We start from the raw sequence: 27,010 nt of genomic DNA on the forward strand, positions 1-27,010 counted from the left end.
GTGACTGAGAGCCCCAAAGGAAGACGCCAACCTCTTGAGTTCAGGGTCAAAGGGCATCACAACATGCGGCTCACCCATGTGACCTAAGTGGCCTAGGCTTTCCCTTGAGGCAAGGAGGTCATCAAAGACTCCTGATTTAATCAAAGAAACAAAGGCCAGACTCATCAAGTGCACTTATTTAAAGCGCTCCAAAAGAAGAAAGAGTAAAAAGGTCCCACCTTCATTAATATCACAGGGGTTAACAATCTCAGTTTAATTAAACATACATATATCAATCACTTAGCTCAGAGGAAAAAGATCAGCCCCCTGAACTTAAGGGCAAATACAAACAGAAACTACAAACACCAACAGACAGATCTTGTCTGATTCAATCACAATTCATAGTTACCAGAGAAGCACCAATATCTGTCTGGACTATCAAAGCCTGGGGGCAGTTATGGCTTGCCTAGAGTCAACACTTCTTCCATGAATGAGCGCCAAAAGTCAAACACCCAGATCCCCTCACTTATATCTTGTTCAGAGCCCTGAGGGCTCTGACCTCACTCTGGCTGGGTGTGTGAGGGTTCCCCATCCCCAGTATCACATCATGTACACATCAATGACTCCTGATTGTCTTACTGCTGAGAAATAGCTGAGAAATACTCCAAGACAAAGACAGCAAAAGGCTTCCCACCAATTCAAAGAAAGGGGAGACTTGATAGTCTTAGCATCCCAAAAGGGGGAAAACAGTAAGAAGTCTGATTGCCATAACACCAGGTTACCCTAATGGGAAACATGGAGAGATATGGACTATGATGATACTATTAGGTAGATATTTAAATGGTGGAATTATAAGACCAAAAGAACAGTCATTATTCAGTTGATGCCAACTTAAAGCAAAGTCTGTATGTAGTCCATTTTCCTAGGAATATGTCTTTGGTCCTGGGCTATCCAACATTTTTAATTGATAATTAAAATGTAAATATGCTTGTCAAATTTGTAAAGACACAAAACTGGGAGAGTTAACACATTGGAAGACAAGTGTCAGGATCCAGGAAAGTCTTGATTGGCTAGAATCAAAGACTGAGTCAACTGAATAGGAATAAATGAAAACTCTTGGCTCATAAATTCGAAATTGGAAGGGACTTTAGAGCACATATAGTCCAGTCCTCTCATTTTACAGATAAAGAAACTGAGGACCAGAGAGAATAACTGATTTTCCCAAAGTTATAGATGTAGAAAGTGGCAGACTAAGATCCAGGTCCCCTAATGTTAAATGCTATACACACTCACACTCTCTCTCTCTCTCTCTCTCTCTCTCTCTCTCTGTCTCTCTCTCTCTCTCCCTCTCTTAATATTTAATTTATTTATTTTCAGTTTTCAACATTCGCTTTCATAAGTTTTAAATTTTCTCCCCTCCCCCCTCCCTCCCCAAGATGGCATGCAATCTGATATGGGTTCTTTGCATACATATTGAAAGTATTTTCACATTAATCAAGTTGCATAGAAGAATTATAATGAATGGGAGAAACTATGAGGACAACAAAACAAAAGAGAAAAGTCTGCCTCACTCTGCATTCCAATTCCACAGTTCTTTCTCTGGATGTGGATGACATTTTCCATCATGAATACTTTAGAAAAATTTTCAGCCCTTGCATTGCTGAGAAGGATTAAGTCTATCAAAATCAGTCCTTGTGTGGCTGTTACTGTGTACAGTGTTCTCCTGGTTCTGCTCACTTCACTCAACATCAGCTCATATAAGTCTTTCCAGGTTTTCCCAAAATCTGCCTGTTCTTCATTTCTTATAGCACAATAGTATTTCATTACATTCATATACCACGACTTGTTCAGCCATTCCCCAACTGATGGGCATCCCCTTGATTTACATTTATTGGCCACCACAAAAAGAGCTGCTATAAATATTTTTGTATATGTGGGTCCTTCTCCCATTTGTATGATCTCTTTGGGATATAGCCTTAGAAGCAATATTGCTGCGTCAAAGGGTAGGCACATTTTTATAGCCCTTTGGGCACAGTTCAAAATTGCTCTCTAGAATGGCTGCATCAGCTCAGAGCTCTGCCAACAATGAATTAGTGTTCCAACTTTCCCACATCATCTCCAACATTGCCCATCTGATAGGTGTGATGTGGTACCACTGAGTTGTTTGAATTTGCATCTTCTCTAATCAATCGTAATTTAGAGCATTTTTTTCCTATGACTATAGATAGCTTTAATTTCTTCCTCTGAAAACTGCCTGTTCATATCCTTTGACCATTTATTGGGAATGATTCGTATTCTTGTAAATTTGACTCAGTTCTCTATATACTTTAGAATTGAAGCCTTTATGAGAGATACTAGTTGTAAAAATTCTTTCCCAGTTTTCTGCTTACCTCCTAATCTTGGTTGCATTGGCTTTGTTTGTGCAAAAACTTTTCAATTTAATGTAATCAAAATTATCCATTTTGCCTTTCACAGTGTTCTCTCTCTCTTTTTTGTCATAAGTTCCTCCATTCTCCATAAATCTGACAGATAAGCTATTCTTTGCTTCCCTAATTCGTCTATAGTATCAACCTAGATCGTGTACCCATTTGGACTTTATTCTGGTTAAATGCATACTCTTGACACTGCACCAAATTGTTTCATAAATTCTATGCTTGCATTTAAACAAACAAAAATTCTGTGAGCACAGAATGAATGAAACATGGCTGTTCAACAGCGCCTGTGAACAAGGTCTGGAAATTTCAATAGACTACAAGAGCTATGTGATTCAACAATGTGATTTTGCAAACAAAAACCTTAGCGCCATTCAAGGCTGTTTGGGGCAGACCTACATGGAATGCTGTGTCCATTTCTGGACACCATATTTTATGAGAGACTGATAAACTGGAGGATATCCTAAGATGGGTAACCAGGATAATGAGGGGAGATAGGCAAACACCATAAGTGGATGGGTCAAAAGAACTGGAAATATGTAGCCTGGAGAAGAGAAGACAGAGGGAACCATGACGACTTACTGAATGAATAAAAAATATTTATTAAGTGCTTATTATGTGTCTCGCATATAGAATAGAGCCACCAGTCTTATAAAACATAAAGTGTACTGGAGACCAAAGGGGTCTCCAAATATAGGGGTGGGAAGGTGGTCATAAAAATGGTAAATGGAATAGGATGGTCTGCCTTTTTTAGAGGCAATGGACATGTTGATTTAATTAGAATTTTCAAAGAAAGATGTATTGAAGAAAAGGGTTAAGGAGGTCATATCGGGGAAGACAGAAGAGAGGAAAATGGATGAGGTGAAGATGAAGTTGTATGGTATTTGTAGAACTGGTAGACTTGTTCTTTTTGAAACCACAAGGCAGAACTCAGAGTAACAGGCAGAAATAGCATAAGGACAGACTTAGGCATGATGTAAGAAAATTACTTGCTAACCAAAAATAAAAAAGCAACCTTAGGTTGTCCTGGGTTCCTTTATCATGGCGATCGCAAAGCAGAGGTTAGATGTTATTAGAATGTCAATATCAATGCCAATAATGTAATTAGAAGATATGCCTGCTCAAAGCAGGCCTAGATGGACTTTGACAGCTCATTTAAATTTTTTGTTCTGTGAATCTGAATCTTCAGAAATGCTTATTTACTTGTTGGCTTTTGATTGAAGCCAGAGTTTTGGATTTTATCTGAAAAGGATCATATTCCATATAAAGACTTCAAAAGAATTGCAATACTGAAATTGCAAAAATTATTTACAAATTTAAATGACCAACCTGACTTTGTTCTTAGATTTCCACAGTTATTCAGTGCAGTTCCTTAAAGAATTGATACATCACTACTCCATGGGATGCTATACCAACTTTCAATAGATTCTTCAAAATATTGATAGGCAAAGTGCATTAAAATAATTTTGTCACAAGATAACAAAAGCATGAGTTACCATGAAATAAGCACTGAATCTTATGCAAATGACAAAGGACAAGATTTACGAGAATGATTTAAAGTATGACAGGAAATATATGTCAAGACATTAGGAAATTGCATGGAGAGCATCATATAACGAACAATTCCTTCCACCTGGCACTCCCATCCAACCATAACTTGAGAAAATGAGCACAGCTGTGTAAAGGGGTGTGTGCTATAGCTTAGAGGAGAGGCAATTAACACACCCTCTCAAACATTCTTTTTTAATGTGGACTAGATGATGTATCTATATAAATAGTGGCCCAAATATATTACCTAATGGATTTTCCAGGATACAAGAAAATTCAGAGGGGGTATCTGTGAATTACTCTTAGGAGACAAATTATTCAAATAAAGGAAAATTAAATATTAAATAATCTCTCAGTTGATAAAACATATTACTTATGGAATTAGCCTTCGTTAATGTCTTTCCCCAATGATTCATCATTATTCTATGATGGTGACTTGGGGTCAAAGGTTTTGACAGTGTACTGGTAATTAAGGTGGGACTTTTTTTTTTTTTACTGTTTTCCCTTTTGGAGCACTAAAATAATCAAGTGGTTTTGATGAGTCTGGCCTTTGTTTCTTTGATTAAATCCAGGCGTCTTTGATGACCAGCTTAAGAAACAAGAAAGCCTAGTTCACAAAGGTTTGAGTCGTATGGTTGTGAGGCCTGAAGAAGCATCACATGGTTTTGAGTTACATGGTTGTGACATGCTTTGACCCTGAACAGGGTATATGAACTTAGAGGTTAGCGTTTTGTTTGGGGCTCTCACTCACTAGAAGAGTGTCCTGTGATCTGACTAGATGTGACTCTGGGCAGCTGTTGTCAAGAGACCCCCTCCCCTGGCTTGAGAACCCAGATGTTGGTGCTTCCCTGATAACTATGTACTGAAATGTTGGACAGAAAGCTAGAAGCCTGTCTAGTGGTTTGTGTTATTTGATCTGTTGATATTTTCTGTTTGTAATTTCTGTTTGTATTTGCTTTGAAGTTCAGGCTGGCTTTTCCCCCTGAATTAAGTGAATTATATATGTATGTTTGATTAAAGTGTGATTGTTAACTCCTTAAAGTTGATTTCCTTAGAAAAACAGATCAAAGAACCTGTGCTGGTAGCTCTTGTGTGCTGGTGTTGTTGGTCTTTTACCCCACCCACACAGCAGCGGCTAGCAATATTGTTGTTACAGATCATTAAACATTGACTCTGGAACATCGCAAACCAAGGTGATATGGCTTTAGTTAATGGTTCTCAAAGAACATCAGGGCAAAAGTGGCCTGCCCAAGTTTGGAGAGGCTCCTTAACAGAGGGATGATGTTTTTGTCCTAAGTATATAACAAAACTGTACATTGTAGGTACTGTAGAGCATCAGTCTGTTTTGGTTGAAGGTGTATACATATATATATATGTATATATATACATATATATATGTATGTATGTGTATATATGTGTGTGTGTGTGCATGTGTGTGTGTATGTTGAAGAGATCATAGATCTTTAGAGGAACTAAGGACACAAAAGTCAGTAACGACTAATTTGTCTGAAGTAAGAAAAGCAAGACTCCCCCAGGCCTCGAATATTTTATTACAAATACAAATACAGGAGCAAACACATTCAATGACATTTTGAAATTGGAGAAATAGAAAACTGTAGTAAGAAGTAACAAAGTGATAACAGAAAGTAGCAAATAAGTGCAGAGAGGTATCAATTTTTATTATCTTTGACAGAGTATCCCTCTTTGTCTCCAACCTCCAAATATGATTTAAAAAAAAACATGTATTTCTAGTTTTATTGCCAAACAAGACAAATCTGAACAAACTAATGCCACAACTATTTCTAATGCCTTTGGTATCACATCTTAGTGAAAGTGTCTTTGGTACAGCAGACCCTATTTCTTAGAAGCCTCTGAGAAATACCTTGAAAAGACAGTCTTTCTATTGAGAAAGTATTGTACTATATGAATTCGGTTTTAGAGACCCCAAAATGTGCTTTACTACTAAAATAATCTCCATTTGCAAGTATGTGAAAGGAAGTCATGTGGACAATAATTAATGCACTGGGGCAATAATGAAATAATTATTTTTAAAAATCAAGTTCGTTTTATAAACCAATTCTATGCCAGCTTTCATGTAAATTTGCATATCAGAGTCTGGAAACCACAAGACCAGGGATTTATAACGGAAATCTGAGTAAATATTAACCTAAACCTCATTCTTATCCTTGTATTTATTCTTTTCAAGTGTTTTTTTTTCCTTTCCCTACTCTAACCACTAAGTTTTCTTCTTCAATACTTCCATCATCTGGATCCAATGAATCTTCTACTTCGCGCTCTGAAATGACTCTTGGATTTGACAATGACTCTAACCTCATCCTTGGATCATTCTCAAAAAACCTTAAACTGCTCTCCCTCATGACTTTCTCTGTTCAGTACAAGTAACAGTGCTGAATTTGCCATCATTCTCTCGTTCAAGTGTCTACCTACTGCCAATGGCCTCAAGTAGAAACTTTTCCTTTCTCTAAAAAGCATTCCATAATACCCTATAATCCTATGTATTCTGTCTTTCCCCCCTTATTCTTTGCTACACATAACTAGGTCCACTGAGTCAACCTCTTAGAGTTCCCTGGATGACATGTTCACATATTCTTTTTTTTTACTTAAGATATACCCCTAAATGCCTGGAAAAGGAGGTGATCTGTTCATGTTGGGAGTCTGCTAGAATTAGGTGGAAACCGAGTACTGTAATGGTTTTTCTGAGATGTTGAAAAAACCAGAGAAGGGCTTGAGTGTAGAAGTATTGATAGAAAGTCATAGTTGAAAATTGCACAGGAAGAGAAAATACTGAAGGTTATGATTTGTGCCACTGGAGGGAATTAGATGTCTAAGTATGTTACAAAGTGGCATATGCGACGCAATGGTGAATGGTGAATCAGGAAAACTTGAGGTCAAGTTCTGCCTAACTTACTGGCTGTGAGAGCATTGGGCAAAGCACTGAAGTTCACTAAAATTCAGTTTCTTAATGTGAAAAATGGGAATAGTAACAGCATCCACTTCAGAGAGTTGTAGCAAGTGTCAAATGAGACAATATATGTAATGAACTTTGCAAATGTGAAATGGTATATAAATGCTAGCAGTTATTATTATTGGTATTAGTATTAGTACCAGTAATAGTTACAATAGTAGTAGTGATAGAATAATGGATTCCAGAAGTACATTTTCTTTTCCATTTTTACAATCTATGCATTCATGTAATTATTTTAGTTTGTTAATCTGTCTCTCCCACTATTTTCTACCATCTGGGGAATTTTTAAAAATGAAAAAGAAAGCCCTAAATACATATCTCCATAGTCTGGCAAAAAAGAAATCCTTCATTGGCCATGCCTGAAGTACATTTTTTATAATCAATCATTGATATCATAAAAGCTAAATTATGCTTTGGAATCAAATATCAACATCTAAATGCTATCATGGAATTTTAATTGGATTATTTTTCATTTCTCAAGTGTCAAATGTGATTTACTTAGATTTCTACTTTATTTTTAAATCACATCAAATTCAACTTATACCCACACCCTCAGTCTAAGTATATTCCTCTTAACTGCCCTAATAGAGATACAGTTCTTAAAAGTTACAAGTATTATCTTCCCATTTAGTGATGTAAATTGTTTAACCTTATTGAATAGAATTTTTTGTTTTTTTCTTTCTTGCTTACCTTTTTTATTCTTTTCTTGAGTCTTGTATTTGATGATTAAATTTTCTGTTCAGCTGGGGTCTTTTCGTCAGGAAAATTTGAAAGTCCTCTGTGTCATTAAATGTCTATATTTTCCCTGGAAGATTATGCTCAATTTTGCTGGGTAGTTGATTCTTGTTGTAATCCAAGCTCTTTGCCTTCTAGAATATCATATTCCAAGCCCTCTGATCCTTTAACAAAGAAGCTGCCAAGTCCTGGGAATTGTTTCTTTCTGGTCACTTGGAGTATTGGCTACTAGAATTTGGCTACAATATTCCTTGGAGTTTTCATTTTGGGATCTCTTTCAAGAGGTGATTGCTGGATTCTTTCTTTTCTTTCTTTTTTTTAAAAAATTTATTTAATTTATTTAATATTTTTAGTTTTCAGCACTGATTTTCACAAGAGTTTGAATTACAAATTTTCTCCCCATTTCTACCCTCCCCCCACTCCAAGATGGTATATAATCTAATTGCCCCATTTCCCAATAAACCCTCCCTTCTGTCACCCCACTCCTCCCCCATTCCCTTTTCCCTTACTTTCTTGTAGGGCAAGATAAATTTCTATGCCCCATTGCCTGTATATCTTATATCCTAGTTGCATGCAAAAACTTTTTTTGAACATCTGTTTTTAAAATTTTGAGTTCCAAATTCTCTCCCCTCTTCCCTTCCCACCCACCCTCCCTTAGAAGAAGGCAAGCAATTCAACATAGGCCACATGTGTATCATTATGTAAAACCCTTCCACAATACTCATGTTGTGAAAGACTAACTATTTTTTGCTCCTTCCTATCCTATCCCCCTTTTCTTAATTTTCTCCCTTGACCCTGTCCCATTTCGAAAGTGTTTATTTTTGATTACCTCTTCCCCCATCTGCCCTCCCTTCTATCATCCCCCTTTTTTTATCTCCCTCCTTTTTTCCTGCGGGGTGAGATGCCCAATTGAATGTGTATGTTATTCCCTCCTCAGGTCAAATCCAATGAGAGCAAGATTCACTCATTCCCCCTCACCTGCCCCCTCCTTCCCTTCCTACAGAACTGCTTTTTCTTGCCACCTTAATGGGAGATAATTTACCCCATTCTATCTCTCCCTTTCTCCCTCTCTCAACATATTCCTTTCTCATCCCTTAATTTGATTTTTTTAGATAACATCACTGCATATTCAACTCACCTGTGCCCTGTGTGTGTGTATATATATATATGTGCGTATATTCCCTTCAGCTACCCTAATACTGAGGTCTCATGAATTATACACATCAACTTTCCATGTAGGAATGTAAACAAAACAGTTCAACTTTAGTTTGTCCCTTTTGATTTCTCTTTCTTGTTTACCTTTTCATGCTTCTCTTGATTCTTGTGTTTGAAAGTCAAATTTTCTATTCAGCTCTGGTCTTTTCACTGAGAAAGCTTGAAAGTCCTCTATTTTATTGAAAATCCATATTTTGCCTTGGAGCATGATACTCAGTTTTGAGGGGTAGGTGATTCTTAGTTTTAATCCTAGCTTCTTTGACCTCCAGAATATCATATTCCAAGCTTCAATCCCTTAAGGTAGAAGACCTTGTGTTATCCTGATTGTGATTCCACAATACTCAAATTGTTTCTTTCTGGTTGCTTGCAGTATTTTCTCCTTGACCTGGGAGCTCTGGAATTTGGCGACAATATTCCTAGGAGTTTTCTTTTTGGGATCTTTTTGAGGAGGCGATCTGTGGATTCTTTCAATTTCTATTTTACCCTCTGGCTCTAGAATATCAGGGCTGTTCTCCTTGATAATTTCTTGAAAGATGTTATCTAGGCTCTTTTTTGATCATGGCTTTCAGGTAGTCCAATAATTTTTAAATTATCTCTCCTGGATCTATTTTCCCGGTCAGTGTTTTTTTCCAATGAGGTATTTCACATTGTCTTCCATTTTTTCATTTCTTTGGTTCTGTTTTATAATATCTTGATTTCTCAAAGTCACTAGCTTCCACTTCCTCCAATCTAATTTTTAAGGTGGTATTTTCTTCAGTGGTCTTTTACACCTCCTTTTCCATTTGGCTAATTCTACTTTTCAAGGCATTGTTCTCCTCATTGGCTTTTTGGACCTCTTTTGCCATTTGAGTTAGTCTATTTTTTAAGGTTTTGTTTTCTTCAGTATTTTTTTGGATCTCCTTTAGCAAGTCATTGACTTGTTTTCATGGTTTTCTCACATTACTCTCATTTCTCTTCCAAATTTTTCCTCTACTTCTCTAACTTGCTTTTCCAAATCCTTTTTGAGCTCTTCCATGGCCTGAGACCAGCTCATGTTTTTCTTGGAGGCTTTTGATGTAGGCTCTTTGACTCTGTTGACTTCTTCTGGCTGTATATTTTGGTCTTCTTTGTCACCAAAGAAAGATTCCAAAGGCTGAGTCTGAATCTGAGTCTATTTTCACTGCCTGGCTATATTTCTAGCCAACTTACTTGACCCTTGAGTTTTTCGTTGGGGTATGACTGCTTGTAGCGTATAGAGCACTTTGTCCCAAGCTTGAGGGGCTGCGCTGTTGTTTCCAGAGCTATTTCTACACAGCAAGCTCTGCCACTCCAGTGTCAACCCTGACTGGACTCAGATCTAAGCTGGCTCTGCACTCCTGCTCAGATCCGCCACATAATTCCTCCCACCAGGTGGGCCTGGGGCCAGAAGCAACTGCAGCTGTAGCTCTGTAAGCAGCCTCAGAGCTGCATCAACTCTGCTGCCCCCGGGGTGGTTCCCGAACCACGAACTCCTTCCACTTTGTCCCAGCAGCTTTTCCCACTAACCTTCTCTGTTGTCTTTGGGGTTTGTGGGTTGAGAAGTCTGGTAACTGCCGCAGCTCAATGATTCAGGGCACCAGGGCCTGTTCTGCCTGGATCCCAGTCTGGTTGGTCCAGGTGCTGCTCATGCTGGACTCTGCTTCGCTCCCCTCCCAGTTCTGTGCAATAGACCTTACCCCACGACCATTCAGGCTGTCCTGGGCTGGAGCCCTCCTTCCCTCTTCTATTTCGCCGATTCTGCAGTTCTAGAATTTGTTCGGAGCCATTTGTATAAGTGTTTGGAGGGACTTGGGTGGTGGGGAGAGCTCACTTAAGTCCCTGCTTTACCACCACCATCTTGGCTCTGCCCCCCTGTTGGATTCTTTCAATCACTATTTTACCCTCTGGTTCTAGGATACCAGGGCATATTTCCTTGATAATTTCTTCAAAGATGCTTTCAGCCTCTTTTTTTTTTGATCATGGCATTCAAGTAACACAATAATTCTTAAATTCTCTCTCCTTGATCTATTTTCCACGTCAGTTGTTTTTCCAATGATGTATTTTACGTTTTCTTCTATTTTTTCATTCTTTGATTTTGTTGGACTGATTCTGAATGTCTCATAGAGTCAGTAGTTTTTACTTGGCCAATCCCAATTTTTAAGTAATTGTTTTCTTCAGTTAGCTTTTGTACCTCCTTTTCCATTTGGCCAATTCTGCTTTTAATGGAGTTTTTATCTTCAGTGAATTTTTTCCCCCATTTGGACAATCAAGGAACTATTGGGGCTTTTTTTCCAGTTAATTTTTGTGATTTCTTTTCCAAGTTGTTGACCCTTTTTTCATAAGTCTCTTATATAACTCTCATTTCTTTTCCTAACTTTTCTTCTACCTTTCTTACTTGATTTTTAAAATCCTTTTTGAGCTCTTTCAAGAGGATTTCTTCACAATTCATATTCCCCTTTGAAGCTTTGAATGTAGGCCATTTTGACCCTGTTGTCCTCTTCTGAGTTTGCATTTGGCTCTTCCCTTTCACCATAATACCTTTCTGCGGTCAGGGCTCTCTTTGTTTTTTTGCTCATTTTAAAAGTTGAATTCTGCTCCTGGGGTGCAAGGGTCACTGTCCCAAGCTTCTTGTGCTTTTTGTGCTTTGGCCTCTGAGGCTGTCGGGTTGCCCACTGCACTAAGGTAGCCAAGCCTAGTCTTGCCCGCTGTGCCCTGGGCTCCGGGGTTCGCAGTTTGCCTACTGTGTTGGGGCTGGAGGCCTCACAGCTGGCCTGCTGTGCCACTGGACTGCCTAGCATCAGACCACAGGGGCCTTAGTTGCTGACGTGTGCTGGGCCTTAGAGCCTCCCACTGCCTTGCCTGGATGCCACTGTACTGGGCTCTACTCCCAAATGAAACAGACCTTTCCTGAAGTCCTTTCTAAGTTATCTTGGGCTAGAAAACTGTTTTACTCCATGCTTTTGTTGATTCTGTTACTCCAGAATTATTTTAAAGGCTTGATTTAATGTTGTTTCCAAGGGAAACTAGAGAGAGTTCAGACACCTCCTGGCTTCTCACCACCATCTTGAAGTGTCATCCCTTAAGGAGCAGTTGATGATAAAACCTATATTCAGTCCCTGCACTGCGAAGCAGAGCAAATATTCCCATCCTAGAATTTAACCAGCTATTCTGTCCAGTTATTTACATATTAGTTCTCCAGACCTGTCCCAGGGCTTCAACCCCTTTCCAGAGGCTAGTGTCTCAGTGCTTCCTCCATAGATCTCACCTCACAGATTCTTCCACCCTTGGGATTGATTTTCCAGCCTACTCTCAGAATCTTAATGCTGTAGGATCTTCCCACAGCTACAGCATAGCTTCAGTTTGAATTTAATAGCCCTAAAGTGCTGGGTTATAAAGGTAGGGAGAGATGAAAGCCACTGGTGAGAACGTTCAATTAGTTACTATTTTTGCTACTTTAAACTTATCCCCTCAGTACAGTGTTATCTTGGACACTAGCCCAAAGGAAATTCTAGTTAACCATTACATTTACTTTACATGTCTTAAATTTCAAATTTTGAGTTTAATATTTGTCTCAGTCTGAAATATATTTTCTCTTTGAATGCCAACTTTTCCCTAAAAATGCTGTTTTCCCTCACCCAGAATTTTGGATGGAATTAAACATGTAAAATGAACAGACCATTTGTTAATTATTAGAGCATAACTTTTAAGAGATCATCTGTTCCATTAATAACTATAACTCATTGCAAAATTTTGAAGTTAAGAGTACCTGATGCATATTCCTCAATTCATCAGTGAAGTTGTTGACTTGTGATAAAAGCAGAGATATGACAGGTTTTCTTAAAAAACTGCACTTCCCCAGTACGACCAGACTATTAGAGATGTAATGCTGTACCTGAAACTAAATACAAAAATAAGTAAGTTTCAACTCTCAGTCAAATCAAGTTAAATTATAACTTTTAGAGTCTAGTATTTGTCCAACACCTTGGTAAATGCTATTGGGGTTACTAAAAAGGTAGCCTTGACATAGAGGCACTAGTTAAAACTAGGGAAGCAAGATTATCTTTGGTGATCTTTTACACGTTTCTAAGATTTCCAGTGACTATTGCTGCTTATGTGTCATTCCATCAAGATGTGTCCTCTTCTGGCGGTGGTCCATGCTTGAAAATTAAACTTCTTTCTTCCAATAACACTCATTCCCTTAATTCAACTGTCTTATTTAGCTATCTGAGAGCCATGGAGCAGTTTGGATTATATGTCACATTAAGGTGTGAATGATTAACAGTTTGCCTTCTATGTTATCCCTGCTTCTATAGAATAAAGCTCTAATAATTCATTTTCAGTGAAATCAATTTTTTTAAGCAGGGGAGGCTTCCTGAAGCACCTAGCAAACCACTCACTTCACCAAGGTATATAGACAGTCCCTGTCTGTTCTAGATGAGCTTACAATAATATTCTTAAGAAGAACAACAGGATTGTGTACCTTTCACTCTCTTCTCTCTTCTTTGTACTCTCACTTTTATTGATCTTGTTTACTTCCTCAGCTTCAATTATCACCTCTATGTTGACAACTCCCAAACCTCCATATGCAGCCTTTATCTTTCTTTTCTGAGCTCCAGGCCTTCATCTCCCATGCCTAATGCCTCAATACCCCAAATGACTATTTCACTGTAAATCCAAATAAACTATTTTCAAAAATAAATTTTCTCCCCTATTTTCTGCTAAAAGTTCTCCTCCCCAGCCCCATCTTCTCCTACTTTTAATTGTATTATTTCTCTCCGTGTCACTCTGTCTCCCAGGATTAAATCTTTGTTACCTTTAACCATTCCCTCTTGCTCACATCTCATAGACAATCACAAATCAGTCATGATGTCTCTTCCACCTATGCAATGTCTTTCACATCCATCCTCTGTATTTCCATTGCCACATCTCTGAAGCAGCCCCTCATCACCCATCTGGGTTATTGCCTAGACCCTAGACTTCCTTGCCTTTGCCCCATGCCCTTTCCTATCCATCTTCCAAAATATTACCAGAATAAACTTTGTCATACTTATCATGCTTCCTTTCAAAAGTCTTCAGCAGTACCCTACCATTTATAAAGTTAAAAAAAAATCCTTTGCTTGTCATCCAAAGCTCTCCAAAATCATCTTTCAGTTTAGAAGAGGCTGAAGAGCTGGGGTTTGGGGTAGAAAGGGAAAGGAGAGAAAAAAAGGAAAGGAAAGAGAAGGAAGAGAGGAGAAAGAAAGCAAAAGCAGAAAGGCTGCAGTCATGAAGGTGAGTGAAGACAAGGAAAACTGTCATTCCCTCTATGACCAATGGTTTTAATATAGGGAGAGAATAATGATTTATGATAGCTAGTATTTACACATTAATTTAAGGATTCTAAAGCACTTTAGAAGTATCTCATTTTATTCTCACAACAACCCTGGAAGATACTTGCTATTATCCATACTTTACAGATAATTAAACTGAGGCAGACAGAGGTAAAATGACTTGACCAGGGTCACACAGGTATAAGACAACTCAGGACTTCCTGACTGCAGATTCAATGCGCAGCAACCTAGATGTCTATACATTGGGAGCTCAGCATTGCCCCTGTCCCAAGCTAGACGACATGAGAAAAGATTGTATCTGAGTAATTCAATCAGATCTCCACGGGCCCCCGCAAAGTGTTGACTTGATTTGCTGAGTGGGATCAATTCAAACGGGAGAAGATAGTTTTCCAGCTAGGCCAACGTCACTAGGGTCAATGCTTTAGATTTTTCCCACAGTTACAACACAGCTTCAGTTTGAATTTAACAGCCTTAAAGTGGTGAGTTAGGAAGGTAGGGAGAGATGAACACCACCGGTGAGAACTTTTGATTAGTTACCATTTTTGCTACATTAAACTAATCCTCTCAGTACAATGTTATCTTGGACACCGGCCAAAAGGAAATTCTGGTCAGCCATTACATTTGGACCCCTAGTCACTGCAACACATGACATACACAAATCAAATTAGCCTACTTTCTCTCCCCCTTCCACCGGGCCCCTGTGCTCACCTGCCTCCCTATTCTTTAATTTCTTTCCCTCTCTTATAATGAACTCTAGCTCCTTTTGAGCAAAATTCAAATGCTAACCCCAGGAAAGTCTTTCTGATCCCCTCACCTCAGATAATAACAACCTTCCTCTCAGAGCTTAGATAGCACTTTGTTTAATACCTCTATAAGCCATTCATTACATTATATTTTGTGCATATGCATTTCTGGATGGGTTTGTGTACATGTGTGTTGGTGTCTAGTAACTACAAGGTCCATGATGTTTTATCTGTTTCATCTAAATTTTGTATTTCCCCAATGCCTAGCACAGGGAACTAAACCTAGTAATCACCTCAAAAGTAACATAGAAACAGAAAATAATACAAGTTGCTCTATACTTATATGCTAAACTGGGTGGTATTAATGACTGCTAGGGTGTGAACTGTTAAGTTTAGGAGAGTTTTAATTAATATTTTTAATTTTAAAGTTTAATTTTTAAAATGAAACAAAAAAAAGAATAGCAAATGAATTTGGGTACTCAAAGACCTCTATCAAAAAATCTATGCACAAATAACTGTTCTTAATAAAAACACTGCAATAAGCTTAGAGTCAAAGTACGTAGTTGATCAAGTTGTTACCCTAGAAAATAAAAACTATTTACCTGTCACTACTCTCTTGTGAAACAACTGGATAAAAATCTACATTTTCTGTTACTCCTGGGTATCACTTATTATTAGGTTTCATATTTTACAAAAGATGTTTGTCTTTATAGATACAAGAAACTTTTGCTTCCCACTATACATCTCTAAATATTATCCTACTGGCAGTATTTCATTCAAGTGTTGTGAGCCACTTTCTCCTTGTTATATATCCTGCTATCTCAAAATTGAAAGAAAACATGGGAAAATTTTGAAAATTAGCAGGAATAGAAGTGTTAAGAAAACAAACAATGTAGTTTGTTGCAGTGAGACATTAGTTCATAGAGATGATTTCATCCAATAAATTTCAGGAAATCAAACTTTACAAATAAAATTCTATTATGTTCCCTGGAAGTGACATAGAAGGTAAAATCTAATTACGGTGAATATTCATGACAAAGAAAAGTTCAGTACAATAAAGCTATCTTAGCCATAGTCCATAGCAGTAGTGGTTTCTGGATGTTAATGTTAAAGAAATGTTCTATAATTAATTGTGAAACCAGAAATGTTCTTTTTCTTTCCTGTTATAATAGTCTGTAGAATGGAAATACAGTGGAATCTCTTTAAGTACATAGCTATCACGGGGGGAGCTAAGTGGCCCAGTGGATAGAGGGCTGAGCCTAGAGTCAGGAAGATTCCTCTCCCTGAGTTCAAATCTGGCCTCAGACATTTACTAGCTATGTGACTTTGGGCAAATCAGTTAACCTTGTTTGCCTTACCTTCCTCATCTATAAAAATGAGCTGGAGAAGAAAATGGTAAACCAGCCCAGTATATTTGCCAAGAAAACTCCAATAGGATGAAACAGAATACCCTACAACTTCCTTCACTTCTTCGATAACTAAACATCTCAATAACGTTGGAGAGAAAATATAACTAAATTCCTAGACCATCTATCTGAATTTTGTAAAACAAAACAAAATGAAATGCAACACAACCAAACACACAAAAAGACTATGAACAAGAAGAAAGAAGTAAAGATTGGTTAACTCTGACATCTAGTTTCCTTATTGGATTAAGAATACTTCTATTTACTTGCTAATTGACTGCAAGAATCTGGTCAAGATACATTTCATCTTTTGTACTTATCTACTTGTATCATGGGGGCCCATCTCTAGTCATCCTGATCTATATCTTGCCACTGGGCCCAGATGGCTCCAGAGGAGAAAGGGAGCCTAGTGACTTTCACAGCCCTGCCTCACTTAAATCCAATTCACTTGCAAGTCATGGCATCACCTTCCTGATGTCATGGTCCTCTTCAAGATCAAAGGACAAACAACTTGCATCACAGACTTACAACTAGAAGGGAATTTAGAGTCCACCTAGTTGAAAGCTTTCACTAAGTTAATAAATTTTTAAAAATAACAACATATATTTAACACTTAAAGATTTGCAAAGCCCTTTAAATGTATTAGTTTGTTTTTCATATAAGGAACCTGAGGCCAAAGAGATGTAAAATGATTTGTCCGTAGCCACACAGGAAAGGACTGTGATTTATAACATATTCATTCTTATACGAACATAGGGAAGTCATAGAAAGAGACCAGTCTATGGTATGCTGTAGAGGGGGAGTGTCTCTCAGAATTCCGTAGGTAGGTTATTAAATATGACTTTCACAGAATTATTTTAGACTTCTCCAGCAATCTCAAAGGTTCTATTAAGCATGGAACTGAGAGGTTGAAAGGGTGAGGTAAAACAATTTCCTTACCAAAGTGTCTCTCAATTCCTTTTCTGTTTGAGTAAATGGATCTCTGGGGAGAATTCCTTTAGCCAATGGTTATTAGTCCTAGAAGGGGAGAATTTGATTGAAAGACTCAGAAGAAAACATCGTAATTTTTGCCTGAATTTATAAATCAAGTAGAAGAAAGAAGTGTTTGGGAGAAAAGAAGCAATCAATAGAATTCTGAGAAAAGGTCAAAGGCCAGACTTTAGAATAGTCTTCTATACTTCCTGCCATACCTGGCTTAGAAAGCTTCATCATAGTCATTAGATGAGAGATGCCTGACTGTCAGAGTCTAATGCGGGCTCATGAGCTAGAAAGTCTGGCCAGTAAAACATCTACAACCTAGGGTGTCTTTCTGAGGACCTAGGGTGAAACTAGGACAGAGAGTAGGGGGATATGGGTTATAATAATCACAAGTACCATAAATAATATGGCTGTCCTGTGGAGAGGAATAGTCTTTGAAATATTTTTATTCTAGATCCTTTGAGAATCTCCTACAGCTTGTTATAACACTTTTATCAATCCCTACCACATACACATTTATACATAAAGTAGGGTAGAAAAGAAAGATAATAATTAATGTCTTTTCCTTCTTCCTCCCTTTTCCCCTCACCAACCAATTCACAAATCATCAAGTTCTTCCATGAACTATGTTCTTTCTTACTAAGGATGTGATTTAACTTATGACAGAGAAGAATAGGTAGTGGCCCATCAGAAAAAAAAAAAGTAGGTTTCAAAATAAGGCAAGCTAGGATTAGGGAAATAATAGCCTAAGGAAGTACTGACAGCAAGAAAGGACAGAATCACATAAACCCTACTTTTTCAAAGAAGATTTTTAAAAGTTTAAAGAAAAGACAGAAATATTTCTATGGCTAATACTTCCAAAAAGGCAAGGGGAAGTTCTAATAATTAAAACTGCAAAAATATAATTGTGAATAATCAAAATGAGGGTGAAAAAAGGCATCTAGAGATCCAAGGAAATAACATTAATTGAAGAGGCTAACGATTTTTTTAAGTGGACTAGACAATGAAAGAAGGAACACAATCAAAAATTAATGCCATACAATGACAGTAACCTGTAAGAATAATATTAGGAAATAAATTCCAAAAAGGGAAAAGGCATGTTTTTACAAATGTTCACTTTAGTGTTTTCATGGATCTTCATTCTTAAAACTATTAACATTCCCTAACTTAGTACAGAAAAAAAAACTTCCCTTATGCCTTCTCAATTCTGTCTGATATTTGTCCATTTTTCCATAAACTCTCCACAAAGGATCTACTCAATATGTTAAAGACCTTAATTTTGCTGGGTAGTTGATTCTTGGTTGTAATCCAAGCTCTTCTGTCTTCCAGGATATCATATTCCAAACTCTCCAATCCTTTAATGTAGAAGCTGCCCAGTCCTGTGTAGTCCTGGCTGTGGCTCCTTGATATTTGAATTGTTTCTTTCTGGTCACTTGGAGTATTTTCCCCTTGACCTGACACTTCTGGAATTTGGCTATAATATTCCTTGGAGTTTTCATTTTGGGATCTCTTTCAGGAAGTGACTGGTGAATTCTTTCAACGACTATTTTACCCTTTGGTTCCAGGACTTCAGAGCAGTTTTCCTTGATAATTTCTTGAAAGACGGTGCCTAGGTTCTTTTTTTGATTATGGCTTCCAGGTCAAAAATTCTTAAATTTCCTCTCCTGGATCTAATTTCCAGGTCAGTTGTTTTTCCAATGAGGTATCTTACATTTTCTTCTATTTTTTCATTCTTTTGATTTTGTTAGACTAATTCTTGATGTCTCATAGAGTCATTAGCTTCTATTTGCCCAGTCCTAATTTTTAAGGAATTATTTTCTTCAGTGAGCTTTTCTTACCTTTTCCATTTGGCCAATTCTTTTATTAAGGAACTGTTATGATTTCTTTTCCAAGCTGTTGACTCTTTTTTCATAATTCTCTTGCAAAATTCTCAATTCTTTTCCCCAGTTTTCTTCTACCTCTCTTACTTGATGACTTTTTGGGCTTGAGACCAATTCATATTCCCCTTTGAAGCTCCTCGCATAGGCATTTCGACATTGTTGTCCTCTTCTGAGTTTACATTTGGTTTTTCCCTGTTGCCATAGTAGCTCTCTATGGTCAGGGCTCTATTTGCTTTTTTTGCTTATTTTTAAAAGCTGAGCTCTGCTCCCGGGGTCCAGGGGCACTGTACTAAGCTTCTTGTGCTGGGAGAGAAGGTCTGGTCACTGGATTTCTGTGCTGTGGCCTCTGGGGCTGGTGCCTTGCGCCCACTGAACTAGGGTACTCTTGGCTACATATGCCTATTGTGTCCTACGCTCCGCGGTTGGCAGTTTGCCTGCTGTGCTGGAGCTGAGCTGCTGTGCCACTGGGCTGCCTAGCATCAGACCATGGTGTCTTGGTTGCTGATCTGTGCAGACTCAGAGCCTCCCCCGGCTTGCCTGGACACCATCTCCACTGGGCTACATGCCTCTTTTGCCCAAGTGAGACAGACCTTTCTTGTAGTCTTTCTTGAGCTGAAAAAGTGTTTTACTCTATCTTTTTGTGGATTCTGTCACTCCAGAATTCTTTTAGACACTTGACGTAATGTTCTTTCTGAGGGAAAGTGGGGCGAGCTCAAACAACTCCCTTGCTTCTCTCCACCATCTTGGCCAATAATGTTTCTTATGTTCCTTCTAATGCAGGACATGGTTGGTAATATGCTGTTATCCTTTTAGAGCTACAACTTGAGTTTCAATAGCACTCTGGGTTACATACAATTTTGGTTCTTTCAGTAGCATAGTGTTCCATTATTTGCAGCAAAATAACATACCTAGAAGAATACAACAGCAACTAAAGATTATTGCTGGGTCAAAGAGTATAGGTAGTTTAATAACTCTTTGGATATGATTCCAGACTGCTCTCCAAAATGGTTGGAAAAGTTTACAATTTTACCAATTTTACCAATCAATTCATGCCCCAATTTTTCCACACCCCCTCCACTATTTGTCACTTTCCTCTTCTATCATTTCAATTAGCAATATTGTTTTAAGTATGACTTTGAGCAAATAAATTATTTTTACCATTACAAACACCCAAATTAACTATAAAGGACATATGAAGAAAGATGCTATCTGCATCCAGAGAAAGAACTGATAAGTAGATATGTGTACAGAACAATTTTACATTTTATATACCTATTTGTGTCTAATGGTAGCCATCTATAGTATGGAGTCGGGGAGGTGGAAAAAAAAAGAAATTCACATGATAATTTTGTTAGGAATAGCAAGCTGTGCAAAGAAGATTTGCAGTTTCATGTGTAATCATCTTTTTATTGTACTATGTTATGGAAATGCTTATTTTATTCCATAAATTAAAAAAGAAAAGAAAAAGGGAAAAAAAGGCCTTGGGATTACCAAAAGTACTGCATAATTTCCAAAATGTGATATATCCTGGTATCTTCCCATCAAATTCTCAGGCCAACCCCGCATTCATCTATAGGGCCTATGTAAGGTCACACATTCAGAGAGATTACAGGACTAACTCAATGCACTGTATGTTTGACCACACATTATAATTGGGGTAGTCTGTGGTTTTTCACCCACCTTGGGTTATTTTTCCCCCTGTGCATCCAGTTTTTTTTATTTAATGACAACGAATTTTACTCAAGAATCTTTGTAGTCTCCTAAAGCTTGATACCATCATTAAAATATTTTCTGAAAAGAGGAGTGTTTGGAAAACTTTGCAATTAAGAAGGAATCCTTTCCTCTAGATTTTGTGTAGTACATATTCATGAAACTTGCAAACACCACAGTTGAGCATATGTCTCCCTGTTATATACCCATCTGATATAGATACACAACAGATGTCTGAACAAAGTTCTCTCTGTGATCCCTCAGTGATATGCTTTTTGTATTATTTTAACATATGAGTGGAAGACATTTTTTGGTAGAATCTTTAGAGGTACATTTTGTTCCATAAGTAAAAGGCTTTAAAAAAGATCAATAGAGATTTCATATTTTCTGCATGTCTCAGACAAATTGTGTCATTAAGAAAATGTTCTGCTGCAGAAAATTGCTTGTGAAAGTCTGCCTATTCTTTATGTTTTCATTAAGAAGACCATTCACATGCACAGACCATTGTCAAATGAACTAGGCATTCACAGGCTGACAGTTGTTGATGGCTTTGAATTTTTTATTTTTTCATGAAAACATCATCTATAAACTTTTAAATCATCCTATCCTTGAAAGTTAATGCCTGAGTGTCTTACAAATCCATCATGGATTTCTCCTCTATGTCATGAAGGTTTTCGTGACTTCATCTCATTAAGTGCCTTTCTCAATTTCTCACATAGTATGTAATAATATATACATAGATATTGCATGTAGATATTGAGGCAAAAGAGTTCTTTTCTATATATACCATTTCTATATAAAGCCATTTCTTTGACAGAATGTACTAGAATTTTGTCAGCAACTGAAGTAATTTACCGGCCTATAGCAGTCTCTACTCATGTCTCTATTTTGAAAATTGAACCAATATTAGCTTTCCTCTAATCTTGCAGTACATCTTCCATTCTCTAAAGTCTTTTGAAGATCACCCACCAGAAAGCAAGTTCTTTCAGTACCTTTTTGTTGTTGTTCAGTTTTTTTGTATGAATATTTGTGACACCATTTGGAGTTTTCTTGGCAAAGATACTGGAATGATTTGCCATTTCCTTTCCAGCTCATTTCACAGATAAGAATAGTGAGGCAAGCAGGATTAAGTGACTTATTCAGGGTCACACACCTAGTAAGTGTCTGAGGCTGGATATGAACTCAAGGAAGCTAAGTCTTCCTGACTCTAGATCTGGTACTCTACCCACTGTACCATCTAGCTGCTCCAGTAGCGTGACACGCTGTTGCTTTTGTTATCATTCCTTGCTTCTAACTACGATACACATACATACACACAATTTAAGTTTGGTAGTGTATCTTCTGAATGCATACGACACTTTTTAGATAACTACCCTTCTTCATCAGACTTTTTTTTCTTTTCATAAATTCACATTTTAATTCATGGGATAATAGTAATAGTAGTAATAACAGTAATATAAGTAGTAGTAGCAGTAGCAGCAGCAGCAGCAGCACCAGGAGCTAACATTTACATCATGCTTTAAGTTGGGTAAAGTGCTTTGTACAAAGCATTCCAGAAGTCTCAGTGCACTTTTTTAAAACCACACTGAGGCTTAAAGCACCATGAATGTTTTCTTATTTGATCACCATGAAAACTCTATTAGTAGGTACTATCATTATCTCAATTTCACAGATGAGGAACTTGTGGCTTGCCCAGGGTAACACAGATAGAAAATGTCTCAGGGAGAATTTGGATTTCTTGACTCTAAGTTTAAGAGTGTATATACACTCCCTTGGAAAACTTTGAAACTTGCACTCCTAAAATCTAAGGGGTAGGCAATGGCAGGGAGCCAAGATGGCAGAGAAAAGGAAGGGACTCTCCTCAGTTGTCCTAGATTTCCCTCCAAAAAACTTTAAATAAAACCTCAAACTCAATTCTGGAGCAACAAAACCCAAGAAAGGACAGGGTAAAATAATTTTCTAACCTAAGACAACTTAGACGCTTGGCAAGAAAGGTCTATTGCACTGGGGTGAGAGTAGAACACAGTACAGTGTACAAGATTACACAAAAACAGCAACAGGCTTTGTGACTGAATCAGCAGCTATACCTTCTGGAGCTCTTAACGCACAGATAGTAAGGGGGTTAGACAACTGGTCAGAAGGAGATCACAGGGGACAGGGGTCTCTTTGCTGGTACTGGGTGCAGGCCTCTATTGCATTTGTGAATAGATATATGAGGCCATGGCTTTTATTTGCCTTTTTTCTCACTAGAATATATGTACCTTGAACCTAAGAAAAGTTTTATTATCTGTATTTAGCTCCCCAGAGCCTACCAGTGGCTGGCATACAGGAAGTGGTTAAAAATGGTTGTTGTTTAATCAATTTCTTCGATTTGTCTATTACGACCTCCTAGGCATCTATCTTCCTATTCCTCTTTTCTTTTCAGTTTAAAGTTTAATTCTGTTGATTAGAATCGAAAAATTTTGGAATTATGTTTTTCATTATTCCTTTTTATATGTGTGTTCCATCCTGTCATTTCAATAAGCCATGTTCTAGAAATTGGTAGCTGGAATCTCAGGCCAATTTCTCACCAAGTTTATTTTCTTCATCATTAAGCATAGGGTATTGGACATGATGTGTGCTAAATACTGGTTGAAGTAAATTTAATGAAAAAGGTAAAAAAGTTTGAAGTGACAGTTCAAAAACTAATGCAATTTTATATCACAGTTAAAGGACATAGTGGTCAGATTGTGGATGGTGATCTCATGGCATACTTTGTATTTCTCAGACTATATGTGGAATACCAAGTAAAAATCTCAGTAATCTGTTTTAATAGGGACATTGATAAATTACATATAAGAAAAACAAAGATAATGCAGTGTCCAGAAACCATATCATTTGATGGATGAAAGAACTGGGACATCAAAGCTAGATTATAGAAAATTATGGAGAATCACAATAGTTTTCTCTAATATTTGAAGGACTAGCATGTTGAAAATAATACTTTTTGTTCATGCAAAGGAAAACCAAGACTGTTACAGAAAACTGTTATAGAGAAACAAACCAACTCAATACAATTCATCAATCAAGGAAGAGTGTCTAATAATCAGGATGATTCCAACAATTCAAATGACTTACTACTTATCTAGTGCTCACTGAATTTACCTATCCAAAAAAAAGAAAAGAAAATTCCTATCTGCACAAAAGGCAAATTAAATGTTTTTAGGGTACCCTTAAATTCTAAGGTTCTAGGAATTCATGTTTAACTCTAGAACTATGGTTAATCTCTAGTTGTTGTCGCTGTTTTAAATACTGTAAAAGGATTGCTGGATGCAACTGATTTCCAACTGATGCAATCATCTGAGGGGTAACATTGTGCAGGAGTAATATCACAATACTTGGGTTGGGAGGCTTAGGTTCAGGTCCCATCTCTGTCACTTAATAACTATAACTATAAACAAGTCACTTAACTGTTCCTACTCTCTCTTTCCTCATCTGTAAAATGGAATTAATAATACTTGTACTAGAGGCTGGGTAGAACCAAGATGGTGGTGTAAGACAGGAACTCACCTGACCTCTCCCAAATTCACCACCAAAAAACTGTAAAATAACTCCTAAAAACAAAATCTGGAGTGGCAGATGGGATGAAAACATTTTCTAGCCTAACATAACTTAGGGGCTTAGTAGGAAAAGTCTGTTTCATTGGAATAAAAGAGGAGCACAGTCCAGTGAAGGTGGTGACAAGGCAAGCCAGCAGCAGACTGTATCCCAGTAAGCCAGCAGTGAGGTGCTGATCCGCAGGCCAGGCCAGCAGCAAAGCCCCGTGCCCACAGATCAAGAAGCTTGGGATAATACCCTCTCAACCCCAGGAGCAGAGTACAACTTTTAACATAAAATTAAAATTCAAGAAATAGGCTAGAAAAAATGAGCTAAAAACAAACTAAGAACATGATCATCGAAAACCATTATAGTCAGAGGAAAGATCAAAACACAAACTCAAAAGAGAATAACAATGTCAAAATGGCTTCACGTGAAGGGTCAAAGAAAAATTTAAACTGATCTCAAGCCCAAAAAGAACAGGAAGCCCTCAAAAAGGATTTTAAAAATCAAATAAAAGATAGAAGAAAAATTGAGAAAAGAAATGAGAATGTTTAGCAGAATCATAAAAAAATAGTCAACATCTTCATAAAGAAAACACATAAAAATGGAAAAAGACATGCAAAAATTCACTGAAGATAACTCCTTAAAAAGATCTGGTCAAATGAAAAAAGAGGAACAAAAGTCCACTGAAGAAAAGAATTCCTTGAAAAGCACAATTGGCCAAATGGAAAACACAAAAGGTCACTGAAGAAAATAATTCCTTAAAAATTAGAATGGGGCAAGTGGAAGCTAATCCCTCTATGAGATATTAAGAAACAATAAAACAAAATCAAAAGAATTAAAAATAGAAAACATCTCACTGGAAAAACAACTGACCTGGAAAATAGATTTAGGAGAGCTAATGTAAGTCATGGACTACATGAAAAGTCATCAAAAAAGAGCCTGGGCATCATGTTTCAAGAAATTATCAAAGAAAACTGTCCTGATATTCTTGAACCAGAAGGTAAAATAGAAATTGAAAGAATCCATCTATCACCTTTTGAAAGAGACACCAAAATGAAATCTCCCAGGAATATTATAGCCACATGCCAGAGCTCTCACCAGATCAAGAAGAAAATATTGCAAGCAGCCAGAAACAACCAGAAAACACAAGAATTTAACAGTTTCCACATTAAAGGATCAGAGGGCTTGGAATATGATGTTCTGGAAGGCAAAGAAATTAGGATTACAATCAAGAATCATCTACACGGAAAAAACAAGCATAATCCTTCAGAGGAAAAAATGGACAGTCAATGACACAGAGGACTTCCAAGCATTCCTGATGAAAAGACCAGAGCCGAACAGAAATTATGACTTTAAAAAACAAAACTCAAAAGAAGCATAAGAAGGTAAACAGGAAAGAGAAATCACAAGAGTTTCGATAAGGTTAAAACTTTTACATTCCTCCATGGAAAAATGATACTTGTAACTTCTAAAAAGTTCCTCATTACTAGGGTTGTTAGAAGGAACATACATAAACAGTGGGCTTGGATGTGAGTTGAAATATGATGAGATGATTACCTAAAAATAAAATTAAGGAGTGATAAGAGGAATGCACTGGGAGAAGGAGAAAGAAAGCAGTAGAATGTGACAAATTATAAATTACAAAAAGGAGGCACAAAAGGACTTTTATAGTGGAGGGGGAAACGGGAGACTGGGGGGTGTGGGATGTGTGGAACAAGTGTACTTTACTCTCATCAGAACTGACTCAAAGAGGGAATAACATATATACTCAGTTGGGTATAGAAATTTATCTTATCATACAGGAAAGTAGGAGGGGAAGAGGATAACAGAAAGGAGGAGGTGACAGAAAGGAGGTTGGACTGGGACAGATAAAAGGAGTAAAACACTTGTAAGGATGGACAGGGTGAAAGGAGAGAAAGAATAGGAGAAACAGGAGGAAAGTAGGAGAGAAGGAAATGCATAGCCATCATAACTTTGAAAAAAATTTTACAGCAAGTTTCTCTGATAAAGATCTCATTTCTCAAATATATAGAGAACTGAGTCAAATTTATAAAAATAATGGCTATTCTTCAAAGATCAAAAGGGCAGTTTTCAGACAAAATAATCAAAGCTATCCATGATCATATAAAAAAATACTCTAAATCACTACTGACTAAAGAAATGCAAATTAAAACAACTCTGAGGTACCACCTATCAACTAGCAGACTGGCTAATATTACAGAAAAGGAAAATTGCAATGCTGGAGGGAATGTGGGGAAACTAAGACACTAATACACTGTTGGTGAAGCTGTATACTGATTCAACCCTTCTGAAGAACAATTTGGAATTATGCCCAAAGGGCTATAAAACCATGCATACCCTTTGATCAAGCAATACCACTATTAGGTCTGTACCCCAGCGAGATAAAAAAAGAAGGAAAAGGGCCTATATGTACACAAATATCTATAGCAGCTCTTTTAATGGAGGCAAAGTATTGGAAATTGAGGGGA

General features: G+C 37.4%; 1 protein-coding gene across 1 annotated transcript in view; it reads right to left on the minus strand.

Moving 5' to 3' along the window:
• MEI4 (meiotic double-stranded break formation protein 4) overlaps positions 1-27,010 on the minus strand; it is a 229,234-nt gene that overhangs the window by 98,734 nt on the left and 103,490 nt on the right. The window contains exon 4 of the mRNA XM_036769437.1: positions 12,659-12,790. Within this exon, the coding sequence (XP_036625332.1) occupies positions 12,659-12,790 (132 nt within the window). The remainder of the gene's footprint in view (positions 1-12,658; positions 12,791-27,010) is intronic.

The sequence above is a fragment of the Trichosurus vulpecula genome, chromosome 7 (assembly GCF_011100635.1).
Source record: "Trichosurus vulpecula isolate mTriVul1 chromosome 7, mTriVul1.pri, whole genome shotgun sequence".
Classification (NCBI taxonomy): domain Eukaryota; kingdom Metazoa; phylum Chordata; class Mammalia; order Diprotodontia; family Phalangeridae; genus Trichosurus; species Trichosurus vulpecula.